The 27,801-nt window shown below is 56.6% G+C and overlaps 10 protein-coding genes across 10 annotated transcripts; 6 read left to right on the forward strand and 4 right to left on the reverse strand.

Moving 5' to 3' along the window:
• Positions 1-389: 389 nt before the first annotated feature.
• On the forward strand, positions 390-1,565 carry B0T15DRAFT_506874 (glycosyltransferase family 62 protein; the record flags this gene model as incomplete). Its single annotated transcript, XM_062867614.1, has 2 exons — positions 390-1,487; positions 1,545-1,565. 2 exons carry the CDS (start codon positions 390-392, stop codon positions 1,563-1,565), a joined length of 1,119 nt encoding a protein of 372 aa, XP_062725958.1.
• A 665-nt stretch (positions 1,566-2,230) lies between these two features.
• B0T15DRAFT_27793 (putative ubiquitin protein) lies at positions 2,231-3,101 on the reverse strand. The gene is made up of 2 exons (XM_062863539.1): positions 2,739-3,101; positions 2,231-2,633 (listed from the first exon to the last, which is right to left on the reverse strand). Exons 1-2 carry the CDS (start codon positions 2,920-2,922, stop codon positions 2,314-2,316), a joined length of 504 nt encoding a protein of 167 aa, XP_062725959.1. The 5' UTR covers positions 2,923-3,101; the 3' UTR covers positions 2,231-2,313.
• Positions 3,102-3,270: 169 nt separating this feature from the next.
• On the reverse strand, positions 3,271-6,756 carry B0T15DRAFT_27811 (uncharacterized protein). Its single transcript, XM_062863543.1, has one exon. It carries the CDS (start codon positions 6,565-6,567, stop codon positions 3,721-3,723), a length of 2,847 nt encoding a protein of 948 aa, XP_062725960.1. The 5' UTR covers positions 6,568-6,756; the 3' UTR covers positions 3,271-3,720.
• Positions 6,757-9,896: 3,140 nt separating this feature from the next.
• On the forward strand, positions 9,897-10,389 carry B0T15DRAFT_488868 (rRNA-processing protein CGR1; the record flags this gene model as incomplete). The annotated part of the gene is made up of 3 exons (XM_062866550.1): positions 9,897-9,972; positions 10,042-10,187; positions 10,249-10,389. 3 exons carry the CDS (start codon positions 9,897-9,899, stop codon positions 10,387-10,389), a joined length of 363 nt encoding a protein of 120 aa, XP_062725961.1.
• A 256-nt stretch (positions 10,390-10,645) lies between these two features.
• B0T15DRAFT_27907 (uncharacterized protein) lies at positions 10,646-12,278 on the forward strand. The gene is made up of 2 exons (XM_062863554.1): positions 10,646-11,369; positions 11,433-12,278. The coding sequence occupies exons 1-2, from the start codon at positions 11,023-11,025 to the stop codon at positions 12,094-12,096; spliced, it is 1,011 nt and encodes a 336-aa protein (XP_062725962.1). The 5' UTR covers positions 10,646-11,022; the 3' UTR covers positions 12,097-12,278.
• Positions 12,279-13,162: 884 nt separating this feature from the next.
• B0T15DRAFT_27924 (uncharacterized protein) lies at positions 13,163-16,745 on the forward strand. Its single transcript, XM_062863557.1, has 8 exons — positions 13,163-13,513; positions 13,592-13,821; positions 13,899-14,207; positions 14,268-14,568; positions 14,625-14,713; positions 14,774-15,027; positions 15,089-15,932; positions 15,996-16,745. The coding sequence occupies exons 1-8, from the start codon at positions 13,369-13,371 to the stop codon at positions 16,644-16,646; spliced, it is 2,823 nt and encodes a 940-aa protein (XP_062725963.1). The 5' UTR covers positions 13,163-13,368; the 3' UTR covers positions 16,647-16,745.
• A 637-nt stretch (positions 16,746-17,382) lies between these two features.
• B0T15DRAFT_389348 (FAD binding domain-containing protein) lies at positions 17,383-19,702 on the forward strand (the record flags this gene model as incomplete). Its single annotated transcript, XM_062864483.1, has 6 exons — positions 17,383-17,427; positions 17,538-17,592; positions 17,659-17,732; positions 17,803-18,131; positions 18,189-19,412; positions 19,483-19,702. The coding sequence occupies 6 exons, from the start codon at positions 17,383-17,385 to the stop codon at positions 19,700-19,702; spliced, it is 1,947 nt and encodes a 648-aa protein (XP_062725964.1).
• Positions 19,703-20,529: 827 nt separating this feature from the next.
• Positions 20,530-22,128, reverse strand: B0T15DRAFT_28004 (uncharacterized protein). The gene is made up of 2 exons (XM_062863565.1): positions 20,998-22,128; positions 20,530-20,865 (listed from the first exon to the last, which is right to left on the reverse strand). The coding sequence occupies exons 1-2, from the start codon at positions 21,803-21,805 to the stop codon at positions 20,768-20,770; spliced, it is 906 nt and encodes a 301-aa protein (XP_062725965.1). The 5' UTR covers positions 21,806-22,128; the 3' UTR covers positions 20,530-20,767.
• Positions 22,129-23,148: 1,020 nt separating this feature from the next.
• On the forward strand, positions 23,149-26,442 carry B0T15DRAFT_481643 (uncharacterized protein; the record flags this gene model as incomplete). The annotated part of the gene is made up of 3 exons (XM_062866043.1): positions 23,149-25,731; positions 25,873-25,952; positions 26,418-26,442. 3 exons carry the CDS (start codon positions 23,149-23,151, stop codon positions 26,440-26,442), a joined length of 2,688 nt encoding a protein of 895 aa, XP_062725966.1.
• B0T15DRAFT_28043 (uncharacterized protein) lies at positions 26,076-27,279 on the reverse strand. Its single transcript, XM_062863569.1, has 3 exons — positions 26,881-27,279; positions 26,393-26,796; positions 26,076-26,317 (listed from the first exon to the last, which is right to left on the reverse strand). The coding sequence occupies exons 1-2, from the start codon at positions 27,079-27,081 to the stop codon at positions 26,452-26,454; spliced, it is 546 nt and encodes a 181-aa protein (XP_062725967.1). The 5' UTR covers positions 27,082-27,279; the 3' UTR covers positions 26,076-26,317; positions 26,393-26,451.
• Positions 27,280-27,801: the final 522 nt, after the last annotated feature.

The raw sequence follows: 27,801 nt of genomic DNA on the forward strand, positions 1-27,801 counted from the left end.
ACTGTACGATGGGCGGAACAGGGGACGTATCCAGATGTATCTTACCAGTACGGATACTGCCTCGGAATGGTAACAATGCCACAGTGAGCGTCGCACAGTACGTGAGTCGATGTTACACTGTATTTACGGGGGATCTTGGAAACCGTATCCTGGTCGAATTCATCGCCGGGCCCAAGGAGAATCTCCCTAGTACACACGATCCCAACTCGAGGCCCCTTTGTTGCGCCAGCGCAACCTTCGGCTGACGCTGCCGACCCCCCTGCGCCACGACGCTTGTTGGGCGCCTGTCGATGCGATCGAGCGAGCCGACCGCGAAAGGACTCGGCATCGACGTCCCGTCGTTCGCCCCTCTATGTGCCGACCCTCCTGAACCATCCTCGGACGAACCCATGGCGCGCCCCATGGGCCCGGTTCGTCTCAAAAAGACGAGCCCGGCGACTCTCGCCGTTGGCGCGGCCCTCTGCATCTTCATTTTGTACTTTTTAATAGGCTCGTCTACTCCGGATTTCTCTGCTTCTCGAAAGGCCACGGCCGCGGTGCATCATCTCTCGCCGCCAACCTCTCCCTTCCGCAAGCCGACTGGCAGTGGCAAGCCCAAGCCGCCGCCTGTGACACGTTACAACCTCAACAATGTCACTATAACGCCCGACCCGCTCGAAAGCCGGGAGAACATCCTCCTCCTGACCCCTATGGCTCGCTTCTACCCGGAGTACTGGGACAACCTCCTCCAGCTCTCGTATCCCCACGAGTTGATCACGCTAGGCTTTATTCTTCCCAAGACGAAGGAGGGCAACACCGCGACGACGGAATTGCAGAAGAGGATTACCAAGACCCAGAAATACGGGCCCGAGAAGGACAGGTTCAAGAGCATCATCATCCTGCGGGAAGACTTTGAGCCGCCGCTTTCGTCGCAGGACGAGAGCGAGCGCCACAAGATGCACAACCAGAAGATCCGGCGGGCGGCCATGGCCAAGTCCCGCAATTCCCTTCTCTTCTCCACCCTGGGCCCTTCGACCTCGTGGGTCTTCTGGCTGGATGCCGATGTCGTCGAGACCCCTCCGAGCATCATCCAGGACCTGGCTCGCCACGACCAGCCCGTTGTAGCGCCCAATTGCTTCCAACGATACTGGAACGCCGAGAAGAAGGAGATGGACGAGCGCCCATACGACTTCAACAACTGGCAGGATAGCCCCAACGCGCAGGAGTTGGCGAAGCAGATGGGACCTGATGATATCCTCCTGGAGGGATATGCTGAGATGGCGACCTTCCGGTCCTTGATGGCCTACATGCACAAGGACGACGGGCTCCTCCATGAAGAGGTGCCGTTGGACGGGGTAGGCGGTGCAGCACTGTTAGTGAAAGCTGACGTCCACCGAGATGGCGCTATGTTTCCTGCTTTCCCATTCTACCACCTGATCGAGACCGAGGGCTTTGCGAAGATGGCCAAGAGGCTAGGTTGGCAACCAATCGGCTTGCCCAACTACAAGGTACAGCATTCTCTATTATTTGTTTGGAAAGTGGACGATTGTGCTGACGAGGGCTAGGTTTACCATTATAATGAGTGACGCGTTGCAGCACCTCAAAGCCATGGCGCTTCTTCATCTCAGTCCCCCAAACCGATCAGGTCATCGACGGAAGGGGGGTCTGAGCGTAGAGCACGCTTTTCTCTGTTCTCCAACCCGAGACAATCAAACCTCCTTCGGGTGTCTGGGAGGTTTCTAGTCTAGCAACACAGATTTTAATGTTCAAGGTCTGTACTTGGCGTGGCGGCGATGGTCCTGCGAACGGGCAGAGTCTGAGGCGCTCCACTTGTCCAATTCTAGAGAGATATGTGTCGGCAGAGTGGTCGAAGCGGCCGATGTTTCCAATCTGTACGATAAAGTGTGCTACCATATGGTTACAGGCGCAATCGGTGACGGCTAGGTTTTGGTTGAATTTTGGGGGCACACACATGGTCACCGAGCGCTTGCTGGCAAGATAAGGTAGATGTGAAAAGGACACGGGCACGGCGTTGAGAGAATATAGAGGGATGAAGCAATGGGTATCATTATTGCGCGCGCATCCTTCCGAGAGGGCCACACCTGTCACTGTAACCATTTCCGCTGTCCTCCTTAACTCCTCAAAGGCTACCAGTCTGTGCAACGCCATTTGAAGCCACACCTGCCTCCCGCTCTCTTCATTCTAGATGATTAAATAGGTACTTTAGTGGACGATTCAAAAAGACATGCCGGCCAGCCCGGGCCAAAGGAAACAAAAAAAAAAAAAATAAACGGCAGAACCCCCGATCCTATCTCGCAACTCATGGAACGAATACTATTCTCCTTCGTACCTCTCCTCCTCCGCCCACAACTCCACTAACCTCCTCGCCCCGAGCGCGTCTCCGTCCCGCAAGAGCGCCGCCACATCCACGTTGAAGGGCGAATCCACGCCCGGCATGCCCAGCAGCATGCGGATCTCGCGCACGCATTGGAGCACGCTGTATGCCGGCGACCACTTGTCCTTCAGCAGGTCCAAGCAGATCTCGCCCGTCTGCAGGTGGACGTTCGGGTGCACGATCGGCGTGGCAAAGGAGATCTGCGGCGGCTTGAATGGGTAGGACGGCGGGATGGTGATGCGGAGGAGCCAGCGTCCGTCTGTTGTGTTGTTTCCAGTAAGTCAGTCAGTCAATCTCCGCCCAGAAAGTTCAAGGCGCGCACGGTTGAAGGTTTAAGCAAAGGAAGGGGAAGAGGACAACGCACGTTCGTAGCCATGCCCAATCCCCCGGCCATTGATCACCGACTCCCAGCTGAACAACTCATCGTCGCCGACGGGCCCCAGGCGCTCAATCCCCTGTTCGCCGGCCGACTCGGTGTTCTTCCAGGTATCGAGCTCCTTCAGCAGACGGCGGATGGCGGACCGGGAGGAGGACGACGCGGCAGACATGGCCGGGGTGGTGTGCGGAAGAAGTAGCAGTGGTTGGCTGTGTAAAGTGCGTCGCAATGACTACGGCGTTCTTTACCGGACGGCGACGGTTCGACGTAACTTTGCGGCTCACAGGTTACACTTTCGGCTGATCGGCACGAGAATAGATACTAGTGTTCATGGTCGGATTTTCCCGAGCTGCAATCGTTGTACTTTACGCGCGAAGCGCGTTTACTCGATGTCGACCGAGAGTCGGCGACGCTAGCCGAGGCTAGCTCCGGCAGGCAAAGGGCGGGGCGCGGAGGACCTGGCCCCCTGGGATCCTGATTCCTGAAAGCAGTGGCCCACCAGCGGCGTGGACACCGCCAGATTGAGGCATATGCAGAAAGTCAGAAGCGCCATATTTGAGAGTTGTGACGGGAGGACAATACACAACATATTGACCTCAACTTGTTATTGTTTTGGGAACGCCGCCCATTCATATGTCCAGAGAAACAGAATCATCGCCAACTGTGAATCATATGTCCCATCTCCATCATATTCCCCCCAACCGGCTGCCCATCAAAAACTGAAACATACTCTGGCAGTTTGAGATATCTATCCCGAATCTCATGTTACCTTGTTTCTCATGCTGCCGACGAAACGCCAAAGCCTTCAATATTAGAAGAACCAACCACCCCTCCAGAGTCCTACAAGTACATCACCATAAAAGCGATGACACAAAGCGGCGCCACCTGCGATGGCTATAAACCTGCTCATTCCCTCAAAACACCCGTGCTGCCTTCCTTGTGTACAGCAGGAGCAATGATCGGTGGCCTCTTACGACGTGCTGCCGTCCTTGGACTTCCAGAACTGCATCATCCGGCTGAGGCGCTTGGTCTTGCTGGCCTTGGCCTTTTTCTCTGGCTCGTTGTCCAACGTAACTTCAATGGACAGTTTGCTCCTCTCGCCATGTGAGCTGTTAATCAGCCGGCTAAGACTTGCCAGGCTTGATCGTCGTCGCCCAAAGGAGGTCGAGGTAAACGACGCCGGTCTCGGGTGTTCGTTCAAAGGAGGATACCTTGCTTGCGGGTGTTGTGGGAAGAGACTATCCCTGGTCATAGTAGAATTGCTGCTGGTCAAAGACGGAGTATCATCCACAGATATCCGAACTTCCGGCCCGGGTTCTCCCATGAGCAGGGACTGGAAATTATCTTCTGTGATCGATGAAGGGGCCGTCGAGATGCAATGCGCATCATACGACATTTGCGACCTCGGAGAGGGGAAAGCCGAGGATTGGGTCATCGACCAGGGACTAACCGGACCTAGCGACGCCGTAGGAAGGTTGAGGGGGCTGACCTCGACAGGGGCCAAATCCTTAGGCCGGAAGGCATGGCGGGGAGAAGGAGTCGCTGAGCTGTGATTCTCATCACCTGGAGAAGGCCTTCCCGCTGAATAGGGAGCGGTTGGTTCGCCGAGAAAGCCATCATCGCAGCACACGTTAGTGGGCTCCTGCTTTGCCGATGCCAAAGTGCTTGAAGCGTTGTCTGCTTCACGGAACTGGAGTTGCTTGGATTCTGCCAGCGATGACACAGTACCGGACACTTGAACATGGCCTTGGCAAGCATTGTGAGACTCCTCCTTCGGCTGCATCTTGGATTTAGGAGTTTCCGCGGCTGGGGCGCTGATCGCAGGAGTCGATGGCCCAGCTGAAGAGCTGGCAGAGTCCTCTTCGTCCTCTTCGTCTTCCTCAAATACATCGGCCATGGTCGAGCTGCTACCAAAACGCCTAAATCCAAAGCGGCCAGCCTCAAAGGGCGCCAGTTCCGGTGCGCTTTCCGCCCGTCTATGGTAGTGCATCCCGGGGCCAGAAAATCGACTCATACCCGCAGCACTGTGCAACTGCTTTTTGACGCGACCGCCAGCTCTTTGCGCTGCTTCCCATTCCGGGTTGCGGGGCAAAGGTGTGTTGAAAGGACCTAGAGCCGCGTCCAAGTCGATCATTGGGTAGGAAGCGTCTTCGTCTGAAAGATTGCTGGCCTTAGGAAAAGTCCAGTTCTCCCATGACTGGGTATCCGTGACGCAGGGAACTGGAGGCTCCGGCTCCGGAAACATGTGCATAGCATCATCCGGCTCGTCCTCCGGCTCAAAGCGCCGTGGCGGAGGCGGTGTCGGGGCTCGCTTTTTGTGCTTGCTATGGCGGTGTTTCCCCTTGCGGGACAAGATAGACCCAGCCCAGGACTTGACCTTTTTCTGCTTCTTGCTTCTCTTCTTGCCGAGAGGTTTGAGAGCGCCGGCATTTCCACCAGACTCAAGCGGACCCAAAGCTGCCCCCCGTTTCGTGGAGCTCCCCTCTGACACGCGCAAATGCGAGATGGTAGAGCAGGGACTTTCGGCCTCGGTGCGTGTCGGCGAAGCTGATGCAAAAGGATCCAGGCCGAAGAACGACCATTTCTTGGCAGACCGTGTAGGGCTTGGGGTGGCTGGATTGAGCAGATCAGTAGGAGGGAGTGATCCGAGCAACGGGATCGATCCTCTTCTTCTAGGGGAGTGAGGAGCCGGGTCATGCTCCTGAGCACTCTGGGTCCGTTCCATGACAGCCCCCGCCGTGCTAGGTCGACTGTCGCTGAGTTTTGGCGCGGAGCTGGCGCCCGACAAGTGGTTAACGTCCCGATCGGCATTCGAGAGGGAGATGACAGATGAGATGCTGCCTGACACAGAGTGGCCAGGGCGTACGGTGCTCGAGGTGTCCGTGGAGACCACAGACAACGGCCTTGGGATGTACTCTAAAGTATCAGAGAACCCCACTCTATTTCGCGCTGCAGGCTTCGAAGGTTGCTCAACAGGCACAGGAACTGGCGCTGGACCGCTAACTCTATCAAGAAGCAGCTCCGGCACTGGCGAGGGTACCTTGTCCGTTTCGACGGGTTGGTCAAGGACCGGGAGGCTCGGGCCTGATAATCGCTCAGAAACTGTGGGGCTGGTGGGCGCACTGCTTCCTCTCACATTAGGAGTCGACGGGGGGACGATGATCGAGGAGAGGTCATGGCTTGAGATAGCAGCAGAACGACGATGAGCATGGCCCCGACGAGGTGTGGTCGGTTGAAGCAGGGGGGAGGGCTTGCCGCTCTCCAATTTCGTCGGGCTGTTGTTCATAACGGTGATCGCTTCACCATCGCGAATACTCCCTCCAACAAATTCGCTGCCGCCTCTGCGGTGCCTATGGCCAGTAGGTCGATTCGGGGTCAACCGCGGAGAATTCGGCGCAGAGGGCGATTGTGGTGGGCTCAGAAACATATTGTCGCGCTCTAGACTTGACGGTAAGGACGCACCAGGGTTGAATGAGAAGGCTGGGAGAGCCGGCGATCTCGAGACGACCCTCTCGTCCTCAGCACTTCCTTTCGACACCGTGCTCTGCAACTCGATCGCCGATCGGGGCCGCCTGCCGGTAACCCTGGGGAAGGGAGCCGGCGCGGAAGAGGAAGATGGCCGGGCTGGAAATACAAAAGGAGGGTTCGGAGGCGGCGGCTTCGCTCGTGGGGAAGCCTGAGAAGTCGAGGGGCGCAGCTGTTGGGAAGACGGATCGCTCATCGGGGCTGTTCTCTGAAAGGGAAGCGCCGGTTCGTGATCGAGCGATTCTGGCGAGGGAGGCTCGATCATCATGTCTGGACCAATTGTGGTTGCCATCTTTCAGGACCGCTCCGCGGCGCAAGAGTCGATTGGCAACTCAAATCAACGCTGGTGACATGGGAATGCCGAGTATAACTGTCACCTGGCTGGAAGTCTGGGATCTTCGACCAGGTGTTTTGAAAGTGTCGTGGCTCAGCCGTTGGTGAGAATTAAACGATTAAAATGGCAATTGCAGTCTGGGTCTGGACACAGTCAGCGACGCCAAATGAGCCGTGCAAGGAAATGCATCCAACAGCAATTGGCCCTGTCTAGCACATGCGACACCCAAGATATGGAGGCGGTCATCGACGGCTCAAGGGGAAAATACTCACCATCAATGAAGTCCGGGTGGCTGCAATTGGACCTGGAGACAGCAGCAGACAAAGTATTAGGCAGCTAAATGCTGTTTCCAGACGAATCCAACGGGGTAAGTAAAGGAGTGGACGGCCAAACCAGCGCAAATCTCTCGATTTGCTGCTGGAATTGAACCAAGTTTGCCGGTGAAGTCGACAAACGACGGCGATGTGGTGAGGGATGCGGAGAGAAGACGGACGAGTGAGAATGAAAGAGAAGGTGAACCAGGCACGAAACACGGGGAAAACTTGGGGTGGGGGGTTACGGCTGGCGGCATTCGGGTGTTCCCATGTATTCACACTGTGTATATTAATCTAAAGGAGGTGTGGGTCACAAATCTAACCAGAAACAGCAAGCCCAGCAGCAGCCATTTGCTAAGCGATCCACCGATGTCTCTCACCTCCAGCCATCCGCTTTTTCCTTGAAATCCTGCCGTCGAGACGTCCGACGGTCCGAGGCGTGAAATTGGTGTGTGTGCTGGACTGGCTCAACTGGACATTTCTGCAAACGGATATGAAGGCGGCAGCTCCTTTCGTGGCTCTTAGAATGCAACTGTGGGCTATGTCAAGACCCTGTCGAGCTCCTGTTGCTGATAACCCTAAGACGGCCGATGCTACTGTACGGTTGCAGTAATCGGAGGAGGGATTTGAGCAGCCGCTCGAAAGGTGAATGTCAGCCCAATTTCAGACCGAAGGTTGGAACTCGCACAGAAGCAGCGGTAATCCATGTACGGACACCGGGGCCTGAAAACCCAGGACACTTGCTCAGTACTGTGTACGGATGTACAGTACGTAGAATACCCTGCTACTCGCTATCTTACCACCCTATCTGTCCGGTCGTTATCGTATTCTTCCCACCTCACCTTTCACGATGGAGGGCCACGCGGCAGTCTGCGCCTCATTCGCATCTCGCGTCAGGTACGGAGTACCCCGCTATTGCCACATCCAGTTGCAGTTAGGTTACGGAGTAGGTACCATAGCCAACAGCGTCCGGATGCCACTTCGGGTGCCTGTCTCCCGCCGCCCACTGATGCAAGCCCCTGGCACATGTCTGCCAGGGGCAGCGGCTCCACACCTGGATCCTGTCCATCCGCACTGTGTTCTCGACGGTGACCTGGAGATTTCATTGTGCACCATGGCGATACACTACACTAAACACTGATCGCTCCGGCGGGGTTTTCGTTTGCCATTCAAATCCATCTATGTACCATTTACACTAAAAGTGTATCCATGGATGCTTCAGTATATGTAAGCCATGTTGCCGCATCTGAGCAAGCGGGTAAGGACGAGGTTATACAATACCAAAGCTTGTATGTACAATACAAGTCAGGACATACAAATAGTAAGATATCTTCGTAGGTAGGTATTCGTACCTATGTAGTGTAGTCTTCATTCCGAAGAAGCCAACACCAGGGCAGATGGACTTGACCAACGAGAGGTGCGGGAGAGGTCTCCGTGTTTGGACAGCTCTCTGCTGCATCCGTCTCCTTGAACGTGCAGCTGGCCTCCTGTCCCGTTGTACTCAGCGTTACGCTATGCAGTTACCATTGCGGAGCGGAGAATCGGAATCTGTCCAACGAGAATGTCGAAACGCCCGACATTCAGATTCAACAAGGGTTGCACGGACGCTTTTCAACATATTGAGGAGCAAGGATGGGATCTTTCAGCCGAAGTCGATTGCGGCCTGCCGTAAGACAAGGGTACTACTATGGTGAACTGCATGCGCTCGTCCATGTGTGCCGCCGTTCTCATTGCCATGGCAACTCCTCCAAAAAGTCTGCGCCTTCCCTCACAGCCATGGCAAGACCGCCTAGATCTAACTACTAATAACTGGACCGATGAGAATTGCAGATGACAATCTTACCACTTTGGGAGGCAACCTACTATGTAATATTCGGACTCGGTACTGCACGCCCGCGCCGAGGTTTCAATGACGACAAGTCATTTCCGGACCAAGAGATTAGCTTATTTTCCCGCATTCGTTTCAACCCCGCAAGAACAATGCGACCATGGTCTACCGACCTGGTATTGTACCTACCTTATGTAGGGCACAATACGTACTGCCTACTCTACTAGTACTCTAGGGTCAGTCGCGGATAATCACATTCGGTAGCCTCACAAACCTTCCGTTACAGAGGTACGCGGTAGTTAACGTTAGCTCAGAGCTAAATTTGACGAATAGATTCTACCCACCGAGTGCCTTGATGGCCAAGCTTATATGCGCAGGACCGAAAGCATGGAAGGTGGCGAAAGTGAGAAAAACTACTATAGAAAAGGCAAGGCAACGAAAGAAGGAAGAAAGAAGAAAGGCGAAGTTAGCGATCTATATTATTCGGGACCTTGAATGAGCAACACGTCTCGAGCATGTGTAGATACCGATAACATGTTGAGCAATCATTCTCAGAGATGTGAACCCGACAGACCACCGAGGGCCGTGCTACAGCGGTATTCAGTATCCCCCTATCTGCAATGACCTGCATACATACCTACCGTCTCGAGGCACATTCCTAGCGCAATCGAGTATTGTCGAGTGCGTACGTACGGAGCAAGGAGAAGCATTATTGGAGACACAGTTCGCATAGTTCGTTATATGTGCTGTACATCAGAGGCATAGATTCGGGTCGTGTATTGTGCGGATGCTCGAGTATGTGAGGTATGTACAATACAATACCGTACACCGAAGCTCTTACACATATTGTTTCCACGTTGTATTATTCAACCTTGAGCTGGTTACCTGGCACGTAAGGCAAGCCCTGTTTGACCCAGCCGCAGCTGAACGGCGGTCAGGTTTTTTTACCGGGAATTGCCTGCCCCGCCGAACCCGTGAAAGTGGGAACTTGAACCCAGGGCGTCTCACTCATGACGGGAATTTCTGCCGCCCAATTTTTCCGACCATGCAGGGCAGCAATTCAGACCGCTTTCGCGTTACTGCATGTCCGCACTTGTACTCCATAGGAGTGATAAGTTCTTCAAACTGACAGAAAACGGGGAGCCATGTCTACCGCAACGATTGAAGGAGCAGCGTCGGGTGAGGCGGTAGTGGCCAAGCCCCTGGGCATGCGGAAGAATGGTGCGTCCCTACATGCGTCCATACCATTGATTCCGACCGTTGCCATCAACGTGCTAATGGAGATCGCAGGCAAGCAGTGGCACGCCCCGAAAAAGGCCTTCCGCCCAGGGTCTGGCTTGACATCATATGAGAAGCGGGCAAAGGCAAGAGTGGAGCAAGCGGCAACAAAGGCAAAGGAAAGGGAGATGAAGGAAGAAAAGGAGGCAGAGCGAAAGGTGCGCAATCCGCGGCGAGCAGGGACGGTTGACCACAGATTGCTAACTCTGACCTTTGCAGAGACGGATACAAGCTCTTAAAGAGAAACGAGAAGCCAAGGCCGAGAAGGAACGATACGAGCAGTTGGCGGCGAAGATGCACAAGAAGAGACTAGATCGGCTGAAACGCAAGGAGAAGCGCAACAAGCTGCTCAATTCATGATTCGAATCGTCAGCAGCTGGGGTGAATCGTGCACCAACTCGACGAGATGCACCAAGTCTCCGTATCCGAGACGCAATACTCACGCCGCCCTGCCGCAATGCACCTGAGGAAACGGATTTTGTCCAGGTCCACCGTTCAGGGGCATGGGGCGCCGGCATCTCGGAAGTGGCTCAGCTGTTAAGCTTCTCCTCTGGCACAGTCTTCACCGATAGGTGCCCGAAGCAAGCAGCGACCACCAGTCGGATATTTCAACGAATCTGTAGGGGAGGAATTTCCATCTGCGCTCCTCGCCCTGTCAGTTCGAGGTTCGCGGTGCCAGGCAGCACGGCAGTTTCAGTGGCGTTGGACGAATCCATCTAGCCCAGACCATGGATTCGTTGTATATCACTCACAAAATACCGTGCAAACACGGCTCAGAATAAAAAACATGACGAGCCATGAGCAATGAGACGGCGCGGATCTTCAATTAAGGTCTGCCCCACCCGGCGCTTGGCGGTCAACTAACTCCAATCATTCCGTGCATGTGCTTCACATTACCTCCCACAAACCACATACGCTCGGATTAAGTTTCTGGCTCCATTGTGCGACTCATGAACCCCATCGGATAATTACAACGTGAAGAGGAGTGATACCATGTCACAAAATGTCGGCGATGCATCCAAAGTGTCGTCGCCAGGCCGCCCGCGGCATCAAATAACCAGGTCGATCTCCGAAATATCATCGCCCATCCGTCTGCATCGCGAGAGAGAAACACGCACTCCGGTCGCGCAGTCGGCACTATCGGCTGTTCAAGGCAGAAGATCATATGAATGGTCACGGTCCGAGACGGTGACGCCGAACCTCAGCCCAAACGCCAGCCGGCGGACGAGTATCCTCTATGCGTCGGCTGATGAAGCGATGCCAACGACCAAACCTCCGAAGGACAGTGGTCTAGCTAATGGACTGGCCAAGGAACAGCAGAAGGCTGCTGCCCGGGAGAGGTTAGCACTGTCCATTCTCTACCGGCCCCGTCGACCAAGTCATCCGCTAACTCCCTGCTTCAGTGGCCTACAAAGATCGTTGGCAGAACTCGAGTCTTTTGCAAGTTCGACAACAAAGCGGCTAGACGACACATATCACTCCTTACTTGATAAGCTAAGCACATTACAAAGCACAGTCGCAGCATTGAAGGAGCTCGCCGATCTCTCGCGTCAGTTGAATAACTCCTTCAGCGCCGAGGCCGAGGAACTGGTGGTAGACGTCGGCTCGCAGCTTGATTCCTTCGGGCAGTTTGAAGACCAGCAGAAGCGCATCGAATCGCTACGAGACCGAATTCATGCCGGGCGGAAGCGCATCAGGTCACTGAGCGAGCGGGTCGATGCCGTGAGTGAGCGGATCGAGAACTGGGAGCGTGCAGACAGGGAATGGCAGGAGAAGACTAGGAAGCGTCTCAAGACTGTGTGGATCGTCGTCACTGTTGTCATCTTCTCCATGCTCTTTCTGTTTGTTGGCTCCCAGTATGTGAACGGGGGCTGGGAGGAGACGACGGCCCCTGATGCAAACAAAGACTTGAATACATTGAGGGGTGTCGCTGGGGCGAACACAGATCTGCTCTGGACGTTGAGAGCCACGGGTTCACATGGGAACGACGAGCCAAAAAACAGTACTGGACCCTCTGTCGCATCGTCCACTATGACCGACATGCTCAGGATGTTCGACGAACTATAACAAACGCCTTAGTGGATGCTCTCCCAACCGGCGCTGGAGCACCGAGCATACGCATTGTTGTTCATTTCATTGGTTCTTATTTCATAACTACATAGTCTTGATACCCAGCTACAACTACAAGATAGATAGATGCCAACGAAGTCAGCACCTCGTCGTAACTCCTTCCAAACTGCCACTCCGTTGTAGCAGACTGTCTGTTGCGTTTACAATGCCGATACGGTCTCCGTCCAGCCTGTGCCGTCCAAGCCGGTCAACCTTGAGAATGCCCCACGTATGAGGCCTCCGGTGAGCGTCGATGAAACCAGGTCAGCTAACGACATGAAGGATTCATATACTTTTGGAGTCCAACTTGGCATCTCGGGCATCTCGGCAAAGACGGTAGGCTATACGTGTGTATGTCTGTGTATACCTTCCCTGAGACACGTACATGCACACAAAACGTGACTGCGAAGCCACGGAAGCCTCGAGCCGGTCGCGTAGCGCCGAGGCTTGGCAGACTTGTGAACTTGGGAATGCCAAGCAAAACGTCATCGCAGCGACGGGAGCGTGTGGGGTCTGGTCGATCTGCGCCACTTACCCAATGCGTCATCGGGCGCCAGCAGGGCTTGGCTCGCGCTTGGGGAAGGACACACATGCAAGCAACCACAAGGATTTGACCACTGGCGCCGAAGACAAATGTAGCGTTTTGAGAGGCCGCGGGGCATACATTATCCATGGACCCAATCGACCCAATGCCGCCCGGTTTTGGTGTGTTGAATCGCCGGGTCCGGGAGTTCTTAATAAGTAAGCTGAGACTTCCAGTCTCAACGGTTAGAATTTGACTACGTCCGAACCGTTTGCTGTCCATACAGCAGCACATCTCCGCTTGCGGGGTCCGTCTGCGATTTATACTTATACCTAGACTAGCAATAGTTATTTTCTATTTGGGTTCTTTTGCGGTCTCCTCTCTGACGACCCGAGTCGTTGGTTCGCGGTTTCACCACAAGCGCCGCACCGTTGACGTGCCGCACATACCACGGAAATCAAGACCGGTACGGATACGTACTGTACGCACACAGCGAAGACGCTTTGCACTTTCGCGAAGCTTACTGAGGCCCGATTCTGCCCCGCAATTGGCGCGTCCGTTAATCACAAGGCCGAGACCACTCCGAGAGGGCAGTTGTGGATATTGCTGTGCACTTGCACTTACAACGGAAAGTCGAGACTCCCAAGAGCACTGCAGCCCATCTCCGAACTCAAGGCTGCTCTCGTCTTCCGGTATCTATCGCTACCATGGTTTCCGACAGCGCCTTGGGTGTATCGCAGGATGGAGCGAAGGGCAGCGACAGTGAGGCTCAGACTGGAAAGACGACGCTGCCGGTACGGACGACATGTGCGCCGGCGTCGAAGCAGACCCTCACAGGAAAGCAAGAACATTGTTTGTCACACCATCTCCTTGTCCTCCCCTGGCGCAGTGCCTCTTGTGGCCAACACAAGCTGACCGCTTGATCTGTAGACCTGAAGCGCGAGCTCATCTCGGAACAAGTCAAGTGGGAGATTTCAGAGCTCAACTCTCCCACAGCGCTACGGCGGTTTGGCGCACCGTTCAAGTCGCCGTATGGGGAGGTGTCCCCGCTGGACTCCGAGCTGCCAATCCTTAGGTACATTTTCGTACACCATATCCGCGAGTTCCCCTTCCTCGACAAAGCGAAGGAGAAGGAGTTTTGGCAGGATAAGCTGCAAATGGTGGGTTTGCCCTCTCCTCCGGGCCTCGAAGCGTAGCCTGGGATCGGAGACTAATACGCGAGGACCGTGCTCTCTAGTTCCTGGAGTCATTCGCCAGCAAGAACATCTCGTCATCAGAAGACCGCCTGGAAGAGACCAAGAGGAGGAAGCTGGCCACCAAGGCGAAGAAGCTAGTGGAGCTGATGATGGTGTCGGGCGTCCCAACCTCTTCTGGCTTTGAGGAGAGGATCCGGTTCTCCGAGCTTGAAATTGTCGATGCGAACGCTATCGATACCGGGGTTCTTTCCACAATCCCCGAGGGCAATTACATCAACGGATGGGATGTCAATGTCGCAGGCGTTCGGGTCATTTCAGCCAAGAGAAATCTCAGGCACCATAAGCATGCCGTAAGTTCCATGCTCACATCCGTAAAGCAGCAAGTTGTCGTGCTGACTGTTGGCGGGAAGGAATTTATTCTTCGGGTCACGAGGAAAGGCGCGCCAGAACATTATATCGGGCGCCGGTATGGCGACTTCGCCCGGCTTCATACCAGGTTACGCACCGAGTTGCCAGGCAAGGTGCTCCCGCCGCTTCCCCGGAAGAACAAGTCGAACTCGACGTTTTCCGGCTACGGCGGGATCCATAGCGGGAACAACTCGGAGACATCATCCATTTCATCAATGTCGACGGCACAGTTGCCCAACAGTCCTATGGCGAGTGGCTTTGGACATCAGAGTGACGCTGGCCAGAAGCTACTGTCGGTGAAAGGTTGGTCGCATCCCGAAGCCCCGAGATGCCCGCTACTCATGGCTAACACCCGCCAGACCAACGCCCGGGCGACCGACTCTCCCCCCGAAATTCCGTTGACGGCAGGCCTTCCACTCCGTCACTACTGAGTCCTAAGGCCCAGGAGGTATGGTGCTGAGACAACCCCATCATTGTCCGGTAATAAGCTTACGCCTGGCCCTCATAGACTACCGTCCTACCGCGAGAGAACCAGAGGATCTCGTTACGCGCCTTTCTCCGTTCTCTGTTACACAACGCCCAAATAGCCGGCACCAAGGCGATCGAGGAGTTTCTCACCACAGCCCCGATAAACCTAACTGACGACGATGTGGAGGACATCAGCCGCCGGAAGCACCTAGATAAGAAACGAGTCGAGGAGCAGAAGCAGTTCTACGAAGTTGCCAGGAAACGCGCAGCGGAACTGGACGTCTACATGGAGCAGTCAGTTATATTGAAGAAGCTGGACGGCGGCCCGCAAATTGCTGACCCTTTCTACATTTAGATTCCGGCAGGACATCGTCGAGCGCAATGGCCTCACCATGCTATTCAAGGAAATCCGGGAGAAGGAGACTATCCAAGACTTAAGCTTACAATACCAGAAGTTCGCCGAATGGCTGCGTATCGAAGTGGCCGCCACCATTTATCACCTGTTCCTCGCCGAGGACAACTCCCCAGAATTGTTCGCCCAGGCGAAGAGGATTCACTCGCTAATTCCGTACACTCTTGTGAAGAATGTGATCCGGGTCGCAAATCCCGCAGCTGTCATGTCTGGGATCCTGGATATCTTCCTTGCCCAGCCGTTCGGTACTAGGTCTCTGATGCAGCGCATATTCTCCATGACTCTGCACGACGGCATCAAAACCTTCCAGCGATCGATCGATGCGCTTGCCGATAAGATCGCCGATCCCGTCTTCGTGGAAAAGCTGAAGGCGTTCACGGACGCTGAGGAGCAAATCAAGGAGGCGATCAGGGAGGAAGCTGCCAGCGAAGACATCGACATCATCGTTGTCATCCTGAGGTCGGAGCTCATCGGCCCTTCGCTCGAAGGCAAGCAGGTCGAGCGGCTCTTCAACGCATACGTGGCCTTCAACAACGCAATCGAGAACGTCGACGAGGAACTCCGGCAGGGCGCCCAGCTCTTTTCCTATCTGAAGCAGCTGCTGAAGCTGTACATTCGGCAGCGGGACAAGGCCATGATGTTGAGCCTCATCGAGGAGCCGGTCACACTCCAGTTGTTCCGAGACCTGTTTACCATTTTCTACGAGCCGCTAGTCCGCGTCTACAAATCGGCCAATGTCTACAACAGCGTGACGGACTTTGCTCACTTCATAGACGATCTCATCCAAGTATGCTTACGCCGTGTGACGATCGGTTCCTGTTTACCGGCCGCTGACGAGAGAGATTCTTAGGTTGTTGAGCGGTGCCGAGAACAAGATGCATCTGCAGATCCCAACCAGACCGTGCAGGCCTTCATCGATCTCTGCCAGCGCCATGAGCACAACTTTTACAGATTCGTTCACGAAGTCCACACGCACGACAACGGCCTGTTCACACAACTAATGGGCTGGATCGAGGGCATCTTGGAGTTCCTCCGGCACGGGCCGAAGAACGGCAGCCTGGACATCAACGCGCTGTTTGAGGGTGCTACCAGCAGCGGCCTCATCGACAGGGACAAGGCCATGGAGGAGATCAACCAGCTCATCGCATGGCAGGAGGCACGCAAGAAGTGGCATCACGACAAGACGAGGCAAAAGATGGCTGCCGAGGGCGGCCCCGGCGAAGGAGAGCCGCTACCTGGTGCCATGTCTTTCAGATCGATTGACTTCGGGCTGGACCAGGAAGACCTGGATGAGATGGGGTATGGCGACGACTCGGAGGACGAAGCCGAGGCCGAGGCCGACGACGAGCTAGATCCCATCGAAGCTGAAAGGAAGGCAAGATCGAGAAGGCAGGACCGGTTACGCCGAAATGCGGGAGAGCCCGCCAAACCCGAGGTGTCGGAGGTGCACAAGCTGAAGGAGAATTTCTTGGTGATGCTACGTATGGTGCTCGCCGAATAGGCGCAGCGGGTTTAGGGGGACGGTCTAGGTACTACTAGTAGTATTGGACATTCTTGTCTTGTTGGGTTCCGTAGACGGTCCTAGAGCTGAGCGATGCCGGGCGTTCTACTACTCGAGGAAAGTAAAATACTAGTCATTAATGCGTTATTATAGAGCATTGTTAGAGGTTCACTTATTGAAGACCGGCCATGCCACTGCTACCTATGGTGTTTTGTGGACCCCAGCCATACTGTGAGATGCCATGCCGAGGGATTTACAACGTTCGGCAGCACATGCTGTCCACGGCCAGACTTCTCCACATCGAAACGGACCTCAGCCCACCCTTGTAGAGTTGGTATCTTAGTGTGATGCATTGTTGAGATGCTTAATTAGCTCGAATGCGAAGCAAGAATATGTAAGGCTGAGCAGAGGAAGTAGTTAGAGGGAGAGATAGAGAGAGATTCAACTTGCACGGCGATCTAGGTACGGCCACACATCACGATGGGGTGCCGTGTTGGACGGCGCAGGCCGCCCCACCCGTGCTTCCTCCGGTCTCCCAAGTTGCACAGTTTGTGGGTGGGCCGAAGGCGCGGGCCTCGCCGGCAACTCGGGTAATCAACCCCCGCTGATTGGCTGGCAGCCAGCGCCTTCTGGGCGCCGGGAGTTGGAGTGGCTTGTAATGACATGCCATGAAGGCGGCTCAAATATTTCCTGGATGCTGTCCACACTCCTCCGCATCAGACCTCGCTAGACGACAATGGCATCCTCAATGGCTTGGAGACGCCTAGCCGCGGCGCCGGCGGTAAGTACTTGCCCAGTCAACTCCTTTGAGCTGGCCGAGTCTACTCTCGGTCCCTTTTTTTCCTCCGCAACGGAAAGGGCCGCATGTGGCTAACCCGAGATGTGCGGCAGCTCTCGCGTGCCTCCAGAAACCCGATCCGGGCATTTTCCACAACAAGGCCGGCTGGTGAGTCGACCAATTCTCAGCGCAAGTTGGGGTGAGGATGAGGCTGACATGTTCCCCTGTGGACAGCCCGCGTCATCGCGAACGGGCCGCTTCGTGCGAAGGAGGCATCGCCGTTTGTCAGCAGCAAATACCCGGTTATCGTATGTCAAACCTCGGCTGGAATTCGCTAGGCATTCGGCGGGCGGAAGGAATTGACTCGGGTGGAACTAGGACCACGAATACGATGCGATTGTCGTCGGTGCCGGCGGCGCCGGTCTGCGTGCTGCCTTCGGTCTCGCGGAGGCCGGCTTCAATACCGCGTGCATTTCCAAGCTCTTCCCCACCAGAAGTCACACGGTCGCTGCCCAGGGCGGCATCAACGCTGCGCTGGGCAACATGCACGAGGACGACTGGAGATGGCACATGTACGACACGGTCAAGGGTTCCGACTGGCTCGGCGACCAGGACGCCATCCACTACATGACCCGTGAGGCGCCCGCCTCCATTATCGAGCTTGAGAACTACGGCTGCCCGTTCTCCCGGACCGAGGATGGCAAGATGTAAGTGGCGTCTTCCGCTTGAAGGTTCCGTCATCTGGAGGCTGACGGTCTCGGTAGCTACCAGCGCGCCTTCGGCGGTCAGTCCCAAAAGTACGGCAAGGGCGGTCAGGCCTACCGGTGCTGCGCCGTCGCCGATCGTACCGGACACGCCCTTCTCCACACGCTCTACGGACAGTCTCTCAGGCACAAGACCAACTACTTCATTGAGTACTTCGCGATCGATCTGATCATGCAGGATGGCGAGTGCCGTGGTGTCTTGGCCTACAACCAGGAGGACGGCACACTCCACCGTTTCCTCGCGAACAACACCGTTCTGGCCACCGGTGGCTACGGCCGTGCCTACTTCAGCTGCACTTCTGCCCACACCTGCACCGGTGACGGTATGGCCATGGTGGCCCGCGCCGGCCTGCCCAACCAGGATCTCGAATTCGTCCAGTTCCACCCCACTGGTATCTACGGAGCTGGCTGCCTGATCACCGAAGGTGCCCGTGGCGAGGGTGGCTACCTCCTCAACTCCGAGGGTGAGCGCTTCATGGAGAGATATGCCCCGACTGCCAAGGATCTGGCTAGTCGCGATGTCGTCTCGCGCTCCATGACCATGGAGATCAGGGAGGGTCGTGGTGTCGGCCCCGAGAAGGACCACATCTATCTCCAGCTCAGCCATCTCCCCGCCGAGATCCTCGCTGAGCGTCTCCCCGGTATTTCTGAGACGGCTGGTATCTTCGCTGGTGTCGACGTCCGCAAGCAGCCCATTCCCGTCCTTCCCACCGTTCATTACAACATGGGTGGCATCCCAACTCGGTACACCGGCGAGGTCATTACGGTTGATGAGCAAGGCAACGACAAGATCGTTCCTGGTCTTTTTGCTTGCGGTGAGGCTGCCTGCGTCTCGGTTCACGGTGCCAACCGGCTGGGTGCCAATTCCCTGCTCGACTTGGTCGTCTTTGGTCGCGCCGTCTCGCACACAATCCGCGACAATTTCACGCCCGGCGCTAAGCTGAAGCCCATCGAGGCCGATGCCGGCGCCGACTCGATCGAGGTTCTCGACAAGATCCGCACCTCGGAGGGCCCTAAGAGTACGGCCGAGGTTCGTCTTGCCATGCAGAAGACGATGCAACGGGAAGTCAGCGTGTTCCGTACCCAGGAGAGCTTGGACGAGGGTGTCAAGAAGATCACCGAGGTGGACCAGATGTTCTCGCAGATCGGCATCAAGGACCGCAGCATGATCTGGAACACTGACCTGACGGAGGCCCTCGAGCTTCGCAACCTGCTCACATGCGCGTAAGTGGAATTCTCTTTTGCTGGCGGAAGATAACGCGTGAAGAATCAGACGCTGACACTTCGGAAACAGTACCCAGACTGCTGTGTCTGCTGCCAACCGGAAGGAGTCGCGTGGCGCCCACGCGCGCGAGGACTACCCCGAGCGCGACGACGAGAACTGGATGAAGCACACGCTCAGCTGGCAGAAGCAACCTCACGGCAAGGTCGACCTCAAGTACCGCCGCGTCATCGGCACCACCCTCGACGAGAACGAGTGCAAGCCCGTTCCCCCGTTCAAGCGTGTCTACTAGAGGAGTTGTTTCGGTCAAAAAGGACTTCGGTGTGCCGGTACGAGTCATCTTGTCTGCTGGTCTGCTGACCCCGGGCGAGGGGAGGCTCTGTGTCGTTTTCTGAACGGCGAATAAGGGGAGGACGTACCGGTGGGCGGCTTGCGTCAAGTTTCAAACAGGGGACGAGGAGCGGGAATTTCGGGACGACTGCGTTAAATACGTGAGACGAGGTGGGTGAGGTGAGGTGGCGCCAGAAGGGAACCTCCGTAATCTGTCCATCTCTGCGGCCATTTCACAAAGGCGGGAAGGACTCCGCCAAAGCACAGCATCTTGTGCTTCTCACCCTGTCCTTTGTCGATCTGTTTTTGGAACATCCCCGAAGGCTTGTTTAGGAAATTTAGATGGAATCGGGGCTGGTACGAGTATATGTAAAACAAGCACTTGTTTTGGCAGCCTTTCGTTGGGGTTGTTCGTGTACACAGACAGAGACAGGCAAGGAGAGGGAGAGACAGCTTGAGTCGGAGGGAGGGTGCAAGAGGACAAATGAAGTAAATTGTGAAATTCCCTGGACAGCCCCGGTACTTTAAGATGGGAGTAATGGCTCCGCGCATGATTGCCACCGAGGATCAGACCACTCATTGTCGGGACCCCTTACCAGCGGCAGACGTTCGCCGACCTCAAAGACGAAGATTAGGTTACCACCAAACCCCCATAATTACTTTGTCTTCCTGGCTTCGAGATATGACTAGGTAGGCCAAGAGGAGATTGCTAATGTACCTAGCTGATGCCTTCACGCAGTACAGATGGGCCGACGCAATGGAGGCTAAAACCGGCATCGTACGACTTCTCACTCTCTGTGTGCTCTTTGCGAGGACGAGTAACTTTCTACTCCGCTAGATGGTAAACGAAGGGAGCATGGTGCCACCAGCTTCGGTAGGATCAGTCCCCTCTAGCCCCAAGCAAACAAGCCTCGGTGCAGACTCTTCTATCTAGTAACCCCGGGGATACCTCAATCGGAAACAGATTACTCGTTGCTCTGTCAAATCCTTTTCGGCAACTGGGTTTCACGCTGCTCCTTTCTCGGCATCACGACTCCGACGCAGGCTGAATCTCAACCTTCTCCGCAACGGTATACCAAACCGCCGCCTCGATGATCTTGCAGACAATCCGCAGATCGCTCTCATCTGAAGTCAGTCCGTTTCGACGTCAGCACCTCCGGACGAGCACGAAGACAGGTTGGTCCGTCCCTCGGCGCCGCTATGGTACGACCACGAGGAAGCCAGACTCCATACTAGTACATCAAAAGGAGCACTTGCCTCTCGGCGCGTAGACCATCACGTACGTAGTCGGCAGCGGGCTCTTGACGGCGAACCCCCACCAGCGCGCGCTCCGGCTGCCCCACGCGAGAGGGTGGCGCTGGCCCCAGCCCTTGGCCAGCACCTCGCGGATGTCGTCCGGGTGCAGGTTCAGGTGCATCGACCGGTCCGAGTGCGTGTGGATGTGGCAGACCTCGCCGTTGCCGCACACGTTGCGCGGGCGCCGCGCGAACAGCGCGAACCCGTGCTTCTCGAGACACGACGTCGCCGTGACGAACTGCGCGGGCCGCCGCGCGCCGAGGGCCTCGAGCGCCCCGCGCAGTCGCGCGTAGGCCTGCGGCGAGCCGTGCTGGTTCAGCTGCCGCTGCGGCGCGAGGCCCGCGACGCTGGGTCGGGGTCCTGGACGGTAGGGGAGGTCGGCGAGCATGCCGGCGGCTGGTTGTCGCGCCGGATCCCGTGGCGGCGGGGTGAAGGGGTCGCGGAGCGTGAAGAGCCGGTACCAGGTCAGTGTGGCGTAGCCGCACGGGGTCGGGGGCGTGCCGCCGGGGCCGAGCTTAAGGAAGTTGAGGTAGTCGTTGTGGACGAGGAGGGCTACGGGGACTAGGATGATCAGGAGCTCAAGTACGGATCGCGCGATGAAGTGCATGCCGAGGATGAGCAGCACCGAGACGGCCAGGAGGGCAGAGGCGTCGAGGGTGATGGAGAACGGGTCCTGGCGGATGACCATGTTGACGGCCACCTGGCTCTGCTTGCCTTTCTCCTCTGCAGGCATCACCCGTTGAGACTCGGTGGTCACGGTGAGAGACATTGTGGCAGATGTTGCTTGATATTGGGCTTGTGCAGGCGGTGTAACCGTGTTCAAGTCGAACTAAGAAATGTAGCGGCTCGACGATGGGAGCGTGGTGAGCAGGAGAAAACGGAAGCAGTCTACCACAGTCCACAAGGTCTCCGTTAGATTGTGCGGTCATTTATTAGTCCCCAAGTTTGAGGGTCCCTGTATCGGGGACGGCATCAACCGGCGACGGGCCAACAAGCCACAAGAGACGCTCACTGGGCAGCAAACCGAGACTGGTGAGAGATCAGGTGTCGTTGATCACCAGACTGGTTCTGCCACGCGCGGATGCATACTAACGGCTATTGATCTGTCGACGTCGTGAGTGGAGTAGCAGCCAAGCACGCATTGGAATTGGTCTCGAGTTTTCGTATGCGGTCATCATGCGTTCAGCATGCCCACCGCCATCCTCGATTGGTGGTCCAGATCATCGGGTAGTGCACCGTGGGAAAGCCATAAGATCTGCCAACTTGGCGACATCAAGCCATCCGATTCGTTGGGGATGGCCAAGGACACAGTGATTCCTCAGTGTGCGCACCCTCTTGCACGCTTAAGTCACAAGTGTTGAGTCCATATATCGTTGGTTCCGAGAATACCAGCTTTCCCACCTCCATTGCGGTAACTTAAAACAATATCAGACATAAGATGAGCAGATAAGGTGGATTAAGTACGCAAACGTAGTAGCCTGACGTCTGTAAGGGGAACTTGATGCGGATGGCGTTTAGTAGGAAAGGACAATTGGAGAGTGGTGAACGTAAATGCGGTACAATACGTAACGTAAGTACCATAAAGACGTATACCTACCTACCTTATTAGTACATGTATTACATGATATTTGGTAATGCTACCGTAAGGTACCGTAGTCTATCCCGTCCCTTCTGAGTTGCCCCACAGGTCCACCCCACCCCACGATTGAGCTGGTTGCTCGGCAACTGGAACCATCGACAATGCACCACAAACAGCCAATCAGCGGGGACAGACAGACGCCTGCCCTTGTTGAAATCAACCGCAGGTTCCTTGTTTTCCTCCACGTGCAGACCGTTCTGGATTGTCTGTCTCATGGCTCTCGCGTAGTTCACATTCCACTCCGAATCCCTTATTCACGAGTGGGACTTGCAACACACGAAGGTTTCTCGCACTGACGCTTCCAAATCCCATCTCAGACACGGAGTGCGGGGACCCTAACCTAGAATCAATCCTGTTCCCTCGGGAGGCTGGTAAGAAAACACAAACTGATCCCACTCTACCGAGGGTCCGCATCATGAGCTTGGGCTAACAGAGAATCCTAGTCAACGGGCCATATCTCCCCCGCTGGCAGGATGGGGTTCCCAAGTTTTAATCCCTTCCGTGCTCGGGAGGCAAAGGGGCCAAAGTTGCCCGTATACAAAGAACTGGCCTCCTCCAGGGCACGCACCCACCGGCCAACGCGCTCGCCAACCAAGGAACGCTACTCGGATACCGATGCCTCGTCCGATGAATCCAATGATGGCGACACCAGTGACTCTTCAACTTCAACTTCCCCCAGCTCAGGCTCGACACGGACATCCTCCTCTATCTCGTCCGCCGCTGCGCTCATGCGGCCCAAGAAGCAGCCCGCGGGTACCCCCCGGCGGACACCAGTCAGAAAATACCTCTACCGGCTGCCGAACAGGGTCATACGGTGCCTCTGCTTTGGCATGATCTCGACGATCATCATCTTCATCTTCATTCTGGTCCGGGCTAGCCACCTTGAGAACCAGAGGATAGCGGAGGGCAAGGTGGACAAGAAGCCCGCGTTTGTGCCGCCGCCGTGGGAGGAGTTTGAGTTCCTCACCAGGTACTACGGCGGCGTCAGGACCGTCATTCCCTTAGCAAACAACACACCAGAATACCCGCTGCTTGACGAGGATTCGCCCTACAACGTCAGCCAACCGCAGGATCAGCAAGAGTCGGAGAAGAGGGCGGAGGAGGAGCAACCGTCGGTTGAGGCGAGGCCAGTGCCGCCGAGCAAGGCGTTCGCGGATTATCCGACAGCCAGCATCCCAAAGTCCGCCGATGGGGTTCGCGAGTGCTTCTTAGACAGCCAGAGCACCGTCAGAGTGCCGGCAATACGCTACCTGGAAGGACGGCCCGCCGGGTTCCCAGACAACATACTCGGGTCCTACGAGGTCCTGTCCCTCCCCGAAGACATCTGCTTTGAGCGCTTTGGCAGATACGGACCATACGGCTACGGCTATTCCGTCCGGACGGGCGGCCTCGGCCTTGGCGAGCACGGGGACCGGGAGGGCGCCGAAGCGGTCTGGGAAACCGCTCATCAGGTTGACTGGCGAACCACTGACTGGGCGGCTGTCCAGCGGCAATGCTACAAGTCCAACGCTGAGCGGTACAAGCCGCTCGCCGTGCGCGGTCCTCCTCCGCGCGGCTTCTACATCGGTGACGGCCTCGAGACCCCCAAGTTGGCGGCGCGCAATTCGACCGAGAAGGCCCAGCCGCAAGGGGAGAAGCGTCAGGGAGACATCGCCAGAACCGCGGTTGTCCTTCGCTGCTGGGACGAGTTCGTCTGGCGGGAGGAGGATATTGTGAACCTCAGGGCGCTCATCGCAGAACTGTCCCTCGCCTCGGGCGGTCGGTACGATGTCCACCTTCTGGTGCAGGTGCGGAACGACGCCAAGAACCCCGTCTGGGCAGATGAGGACGAGTATCGCAGGCGTATCAACGAAACCGTCCCGGAGGAGTTCCGCGGGATCGCGACTTTGTGGTCGCAGACCCAGATGCTCGCCGTCTACCAGGGGCTTGTCGAACTGTGGACCAAGGGCCCCGAACTCCCCGTGCACGGTTCATACCGCGGCCTCCAGATGGCGATGCAGTACTTTGCCCATAACCACCCGGAGTATGACCACTTCTGGCAGTGGGAAATGGACATTCGCTACACGGGCCACTACCTCGACCTGTTCTCCAAGCTGGAGTCATGGGCCAAAGCGCAGCCCAGGAAGGGTCTCTGGGAGCGCAACTCGCGCTTCTACGTGCCCCGCGTCCACGGCTCCTGGGATGACTTCAAGCATATGGCGCGGGTGCAGACCGAGCTCGGCACCGTGGGCCCGGACAACCTGTGGAACGCCGTCCCCGGCTCCAAAGTGACTGGCGGCGGCAACAAGCCCTCTTCTCCCAAGGTGGCGGCCCAGGGCGAGCAGCCCGTCTGGGGCCCTCAGCGTCCACTAGACGAGGACGACTGGTACGAGCCCGAAGCAGACCCCATCCCCCCCACCACCCACGAACGTGACAATTACTCGTGGGGCGTCGGCGAGGAAGCAGATCTCATCACGCTGTCCCCGATCTTCGACCCGGAGGGCACCAGCTGGGGGTTGGCCGACGACATCACCGGGTACAACGAGACGGGCGGCATCGGCAAGCCGCCGCGGCGCGCGCAGATCATCACCGCCTCGCGCATGTCGCGCCGGCTGCTGCTCACCATGCACCGCGAGACGGCCTTCAAGAAGCACCACGCCTTCCCGGAAATGTGGCCGGCCACGGTGGCGCTGCACCACGGCCTCAAGGCCGTGTACGCGCCGCATCCGAGCTTTGTCGACCGCGCCTGGCCGCCCGACTACATGGCGCGCGTCCTGAACGGCGGGAAGAACGGCGCGTCGGGCGGCGCCCGGACGTCCATCTACGGCGACAGAGAACACAACATGCGCGGCGTGACGTGGTTCTACAACGCCGGCTTCCCGGGGAACCTGTACCGGAGGTGGATGGGCCTGCGCGTGAACAATGACGGCGGCGAGGAGTTCGAGCTCACCGTCGACTTGAGCGGAGATGATTTGACGCCTGGCACCATGCGCGGCGGCGAGGGCCGCATGTGTCTCCCGCCGATGCTGCTGCATCCTGTCAAGGAGGTGGATTTGCCTGTCGAGCGGCAGGAGGAGGTTGTGGTTCCCGTCTTGGATCCTTCCGCTTGACCGCCGATGTGAACCTGGGTGGATAATGTGTTGTTGCTGGTGTCTCGTTTCTGTCTATGCTTTGTTGCCTCGGCGTTTGGGTATAAACTATTTGGGTATAGGCAAGAGATCTTGCGGGGCAATGTCCTTGATGATGAGACGCGGGAGATACGTCGGGATGAGAAGATGTATGAGATCTTTCTAGACATGTATATGAAGTTACATACCTACGGTAGTCGCTGGACATTGTCAGTTCATTTTAACTCGTGGCACCGGTCAGCCAACAGGACTCGTGGACCTCTCCATCCGTGAAAGAGACCTGAAGAAAGGGACATGATCGTCATATCGTAGCGTGTCGCCAATGAGTAATAGGGCATTTTAACGTGGTCTTCATCAGGCATCGATGGTTCATGGAATAGTATGAGTAAGGTAGTCGGGGACATGCTTCATCCAAGACGCCGAAAATAGAACCTCCCTGTCCCGTTTTCGTCTCTCACACATATGCTGCGCTAAAACATGGATAATAAGAACAAACAACAATGGCGTAGTTGTCAGTTTAAACGACCCGTTTGACCTTTTCGGGGCAGAATCATGTCAGCTCCAACCGGCTCGGCGTTCAGGGCTGAGGAAGAGGAAAACTCGGACTTACCTCGAAGAACCTCCGCAGCCACCAGACCTGGAACACGCTCTCGCCAATGACGACGCCGATCACAAACAAGTTCCACCACTTGACCCTGCTGTTGGTGCTCTCGGCCGTGTTGCGGTGGGTGCGCTCCCGCACGACAATGTAGCTCTGCTCGTCCTTGACCCGCTCCAGCAGCTCCGACAGCTTGCGCACCTCGGCCTCGAGCGGGTCCTGCGGCGCATCCGCCTCCGACACGTACACGATGCCGTGCACGTTGAACGAGACCTCCTTGGACGAGGCGCCCCAGTGCTCGTTGCCGAAGCAGTACTGGTACTTGCCGTCGTGTTTGGCGTCGAAGGAGAAGTCGCCGTTCGAGACGGACTTCTCGTTGGCTTCGTACTGTCCCACGGGGTTGGTGATCTAAGGACAAGAGAAGAGGGAAATAGCATGTTAACAGAGGTGTCCGATACAAGGCGCGGAAAAGCAAGGCGTAGTAGAAGGCCCGGTCATACCCAGAAATCAATATCGAGGTTGCCGGCACTGCCAAACTCCCGGTCGCCGACCTGGAACGTGACCGTCATCTTGTCGCCCTTATGCAGGCTCTCGTGGAAGCATTCGCGCCCATGCGCCGGCAGCTGGATGTTGTGAGCCACTGCCGAGCCCAGCAGCAAGCTTGCCGAAAGCAGCAGCTTTGCCGCCGACTTGAGGAACATCGTGGCTATCGTCGTCGTGCGGCGGCCGCGTTGAATCGATCTGTCCGTTTTTTGCTGTACTCGCCCGCCCAGTGCTTGAATTCAAGGACACCTTAGCGATTTTAGCGATACGTGGGACGCGGCGCCAGGGGTCTGGCTGCTATCCACTGCGCTGGGGTGAGTTTGGCCAGTCACGCAGTGTGCGGGACTGGGGCCAAATCTCAGCCTGTGAAAACGAGACCCCCGGATGGAAAGGAGATGGCCCGGTCCAATGTTGTTCCAGGCAGCCCGGTACCAGCAAGGTACAGGTGCGAGCGGCTGGCTAGCGGGCCGTTGTCTGCCTGATCGGCTGGTGATAAGGTGTCCTCGAGGTACCCTTAGCGTGCACGGGCCCCACATTGCTCCTGAGTCCTCGCGGCCCATCGAACCAGCCAGCAAGCCCATGCAGCGCCCCAGTGACTGCCTTCCCTGGCCTGGCTCAGCCCGAGAACAACTTTCAAAATCCAATCTGGTCCTCCCCCCGAAAGGCTTTCCTTCCACACCGCCATCGTAGCATCATACCCAGCACCATCTCGACGGTAATTAGCCGCGTCGCCATCTCGGTCGGTTCTTCAGGACAAACCGAATAGTAAGTCGCTTTCTTTGTCGCCTAAAACCCCCCCGCCTTGTGGATTGCGGCGTCTGGCTTTCTGCCTCGGTCTGCCGCCCGCGTCTCGACTTCAGGTTCCCTAGAGACTCGAG

This window comes from Chaetomium strumarium, assembly GCF_033439665.1.
Source record: "Chaetomium strumarium strain CBS 333.67 chromosome Unknown B0T15scaffold_1, whole genome shotgun sequence".
Classification (NCBI taxonomy): domain Eukaryota; kingdom Fungi; phylum Ascomycota; class Sordariomycetes; order Sordariales; family Chaetomiaceae; genus Chaetomium; species Chaetomium strumarium.